The sequence below is a fragment of the Benincasa hispida genome, chromosome 4 (genome assembly GCF_009727055.1).
Source record: "Benincasa hispida cultivar B227 chromosome 4, ASM972705v1, whole genome shotgun sequence".
NCBI classification, from domain to species: domain Eukaryota; kingdom Viridiplantae; phylum Streptophyta; class Magnoliopsida; order Cucurbitales; family Cucurbitaceae; genus Benincasa; species Benincasa hispida.
In genome coordinates this window covers 36,860,566-36,865,543 of record NC_052352.1, presented here as the reverse complement: position 1 = coordinate 36,865,543, position 4,978 = coordinate 36,860,566, and the positions used below count along the sequence as shown (strand labels likewise).

The 4,978-nt window shown below is 33.4% G+C and overlaps 1 protein-coding gene across 1 annotated transcript in view; it reads left to right on the top strand.

Annotated features, from left to right (window-relative positions):
- Positions 1 to 3,714: 3,714 nt before the first annotated feature.
- LOC120076181 overlaps positions 3,715 to 4,978 on the top strand; it is a 6,768-nt gene continuing 5,504 nt past the window's right edge. Inside the window, exon 1 of the mRNA XM_039029947.1 lies at positions 3,715 to 4,146. Coding sequence (XP_038885875.1) covers positions 3,715 to 4,146 — 432 coding nt within the window. The remainder of the gene's footprint in view (positions 4,147 to 4,978) is intronic.

Here is a 4,978-nt window from a genome sequence, read left to right as displayed (position 1 = left end):
TCACAAAGTCAAAGAACCATTAGAACTTGTACATTCGAACCTCTATGGTCGTATGAATGTTAAGGCAAGAGAAGGATTTGAATATTTCATCACCTTCATAGATGATTATTCAAGGTATGAGTATGTTCACTTAATGCAACATAAGTCTTAAGCACTTGAAAAATTAAGAGTACAAGGCTGAAGTTGAAAATGAATTAGCTAAAACAATTAAAACACTTCAATCTGATCGAGGTGGAGAGTATACGGATTTGAAATTCCAAGACTATTTGATAGAACATGCAATTGTATCCCAACTCTAAGTACCTTGTACACCATAGCAGAATGGTGGTCAAAAAGGAGAAATCAAACCTTTTTGGATAAGGTTCGGTCTTTGATGAGTTACGCTCACTTACCTGACTCATTTAGAGGTTATGCAGTATAGACTGTAGCTTATATTTTGAACTTTGTTCCATCCAAGAATGTTTCTGACCATTAGAATTATATAATAACCGTAAAGGTAGTTTACGACATTTCAGAATCTGGGTTACCCAACAAATGTGCTTAAGGCTAATCCTAAGAAATTGAAACCTCGTTCAAAATTATGCTTATTTGTAGGCTACCCCAAAGGAATAAGAGACGGTTACTTCTACGATCCTAAAGATATTAAAGTGTTTGTGTTGACAAACATTACATTTTTAGAAGAGGACCACACTATGGAGCAGAAACTACGCAATAAGATAGTATTGAATGAGATTTCCAGCGAAGCTACTGAACCTTCAACAACTCCAAGTACATCAACAAGAATTGTTGATGTTGGTTCATCTAGTAGGTCACATCCACCTCAACTGTTAAGGGAGTCTCGACGTAGTGGGAGGGTTGCAAACTCGCCTATTCATCATATGGGTTTAACATAAACCCTAACCATCATATCCAATGGCACCATTGAGGATCCATTGTCCTATAAACAGAAAATAGAGGATGTAGACAAAGATGAATAGATCAAATCTATGGATCTCAAAATGGAGTCAATGTACTTCAATTCAGTCTGGGATCTTGTAAATTAACCAGATGACGTGAAACTACAGATTGCAAATGGATTTACAAGAGAAAAGGGATGCAGGTAGTAAGGTGCAAACCTTTAAGACTAGACTGGTGGCAAAGGGTTATACCCAAGTTGAAAGAATTGATTATCAGGAGACTTTTTCACCTATTTTCATGTTAAAGTTTATCCGGATACTCATATCCATTATCACATATTATGACTATGAAATTTGGAAAATTGACATCAAGACTACATTTCTGAATGGCAATCTTGAGGAGACCATCTATATGCAATAACCAAAGGGATTCATTGTTAGCTTTAGGGCTTCAATCAAACCGAGTATTTTGATGATAACAAACTCAGATTTTTTATACTAATATTTTCAGTGTTTCAGAGTTACTATCTTGTAGAGCTCGGAAAGATGATTCCAACGCAATTTGAATCACTCAAATCGAAGTTCAAACGAGAAAGTTATAAACAAAAGAAGATTGGAGAGGAAATCCAACGTGGTAGTGACACGTGGCACCTTACCGGCGTGGCGGCTGACATGGCACACAAACAGTCAATTTTGATGATGTGGCAGATGAAGTGGCGAATGACGTGGTGCTTCAACCAGTCACTTTTTGCTGACGTGGCACATGATGTGGCCGTGACGTGGCAATCGTGGACGAATAAGATAATGACAAGTGACAGCTGATATTTAAAAAAAAAAAAAGAAAAAGGAGGAGAAATCGTTAATTGACACGCGGATCAATAGTATGGCGACATGTGGCGCGGTTTAAAATTTTTCAGCCTTTTCAAATTTGATTTCTTTCCTAAATTGTCATCCTTTAAATCCTTTTTTATTCTCCAAATCTCAATAATTCTAATTTTTCAATTCCTCTCTTAATTACAAATTCTTTCCTTTTCTATTTTTTTTTCAATCTCCATCCTTCATTTGCAATAATATCCAATATCCAAAATTTATCCTCCTCGCCTATAAATTCGACTTGATTTTACTCTTCATATACACACCAAAAAGCTATCAAGTCTTAAGTTCTCAATTCTCTCTACTCTCAAATTTTTGTCCTCCCTGCTCCTAAATTGGCCTAGAGTTATTTTTGTGAGTTTTTTTTATGAGTGCTCAACTTGTGTATTTAGCCTTCAAGAGGTAATATTGTGAGGTTTTCTTTTAATTTTTTGGGAATTGTATTAAGGTGTGGGTACACCTTGGGTTGTGTGAAAAAGAAATTGGGTTGATCCTGAACCAATAAAAATGATCTTGGGTTTCTCTTTAGCCTAGGAAAAAGAGGGTGTGTGTCGGTTTGGTTCTCACCTACAAGAAGATCACTTAGTAAAATATCCAAAAAGGAGTCTTGGAGAGTGGAGTAGGCAATTTGCCGAACCACTATAATTCCTGGTGTTTTCTCTTCCTCTCTCTCTTTTATTTCTTATTTTCAATTTTTTGCTTCTTATCTTAGTTATTTTTTTAATCTTTCCTAATTGCATGATTTTAATTTCTAGTGTGTTATTTAAATTTATCCTTGATTAAATTGTCTTTAAATTTGAAGTTATCATAGCTTGCATGATTTAAGTTTTGTCTTGCATAAATTTTCTTTAATCAAATTAGTGGGTTAACTTTATTGAGCATTGTTTGAAGATAAAATTATTTTTTAAAAATTGGTAGTCAACCCTATTCACCCCCCTCTAGTGTTGCCTTTAGATCCTACAATTGGTATCAGAGCAGGTAGCTCGATTTTCTTATTTCAAAAAGGTTTTGTAACCTTTTTTCTTAATTTTGCATTCTGATTTTTTATCTTATTAAATCTGGAATTTTTCTAATTTTTGCAAAAAGTTTGAAAATTTGAGTTTTAAAAACCGTTTCATTAGAATTTTTTTTCTTGAAAATTGGTTATTAAAACCTTGTTTTTTTTTCTCTACTTCTTAATCTTTGAAATCTTTTTTATTAAAATCTAAATTTTGGAAAAGTATTTCTCTTTATAAAAATCTTTAAAAAAAATTATTATATCCTCTTCCTTTTTCAAAAAACTTAATTGTTCGAGCTTATGGCAACTACGGGAATAAATGGGTATGGTGAAGGTCAATCTACCACTAGGCCACCTTTGTTTGATGGAAATCATTATGCATGGTGGAACACTAGGATGAGAATTTATTTGATTTCTATTGACTATAATCTATGGGAAATTGTTTCCAATGATCCTTTAATTCCTACTAAGATAGTTGATAATAAAGATATTCCTAAGGAAGAAAAATAGTTTAATGATGAAGATAAAAAGAAGTTTTCTATTAATGCTAAAGCCATGAACTGTCTGTTTTGTGCTTTATGTCCTGATGAGTTTAATCGAGTCTCTGCATGTAATTCTGCTAAAGAAATTTGGGATATGCTTGAAGTAACTTATGAAGGAACTAATCAAGTTAAAGAGTCAAAGATTAGCATGCTAATTCATAATTATGAATTATTTAAAATGGATGCAAATGAAACTATATCTGAAATATTTACTAGGTTCACTAATATTGTTAATGCTTTGAAGGGATTAGGAAAATCTTATACCACCTCTGAAAATGTGAGAAAAATTCTTAGATCATTGTCTAAGAGTTGGGAAGCTAAGGTGACGGCGATCCAATAAGCAAAAGACCTCTCAAAACTTCCACTGGAGGAGCTCGTTAGATCTCTCATGACACATGAGATAATCATGAAGGCCAATGTGGAAGAAGATGTCAAAAAGAAGAAGAGCCTAGCATTAAAGTCCACTCAAGTCCAAGAGGACTCTGAAACTGAAGCTGAACTAAATGATGAAGAGTTCGCTTACTTGACCAAGAAGTTCAAAATGCATTTTAGGAAAAGGAACTTCTCAAAGAAAGTCAACAATCAAGAAGGCAAAGGAGAAAAGAGCAACAGAGATACAATCATCTATTATGAATGCAAAAAGCCCGGACACGTGAAGTGGGACTGTCCTCAAAGAAAAGCTATTTCAAAGAAGAAAAGAAAAGCTATTTCAAAGAAGAACAAGAAGGCCATGAAAGCTACATGGGACGAAAGCGATGAAAGTGAATCTAAAAGCGAGGAAGAAGTAGCAAATCTATGCGTTATGGCTTTTGGAGACGATGACGACGACAATGATGAGGTATGTTTGAGATCCGTAAAGAATAAGTAGTACTTGGACAGTGGATGTTCAAAACATATGACTGGGGACCACACAAAATTCGCATACCTAGAAAAGAAAGATGGAGGATACGTTACCTTCAGTGACAATAAAAAGGGTAAGATTGTTGGCAAAGGTAATATTAGTAACGGTTCGAATTTTCTTATTGAAAATGTTTTTTTGGTTGATGGTTTAAAGCATGATTTATTAAGTATTAGTCAATTATGTGATAAAGGATATAGAGTAATTTTTAATGATAAAAATTATACAATAGAAAATGCATGTGATGGAAAAGTTCTGTTTGTAGGAAATAGAGATAAAAATGTTTATACTATTGATCAATTAGATTGTCCTATAGTAGAAAATAAATGTTTATCTGCATGGCATGATGATTCGTGGTTATGGCATAGAAGGTTAGGTCATGCTAGCATGCATTTAATTTCAAATATTTCTAAGAAATCCCTTGTTAGAGATCTTCCAGAATTAAACTTTGAAAAATATAAAGTTTGTGATGCTTGTCAAATGGGTAAAGAAACTAAGTCTTCTTTCAAACCAAAGAAAATGGTTTCTACTTCTAGACCTTTGCAATTATTACATATGGACCTTTTTGGACCTACTAGAGTTACAAGTCTAAGTGGAAAACATTATGCCTTTGTTATAGTTGATGATTTTTTAAGATTTACTTGGGTTTTATTTTTATCTCATAAGAATGAAGCTTTAAAATATTTTATTAGCTTTTCAAAAAGAATTCAAAATGAAAAAGGTTTTATGATTTCGAAAATTAGAAGTGATCATGGAGGAGAATTTGAAAATG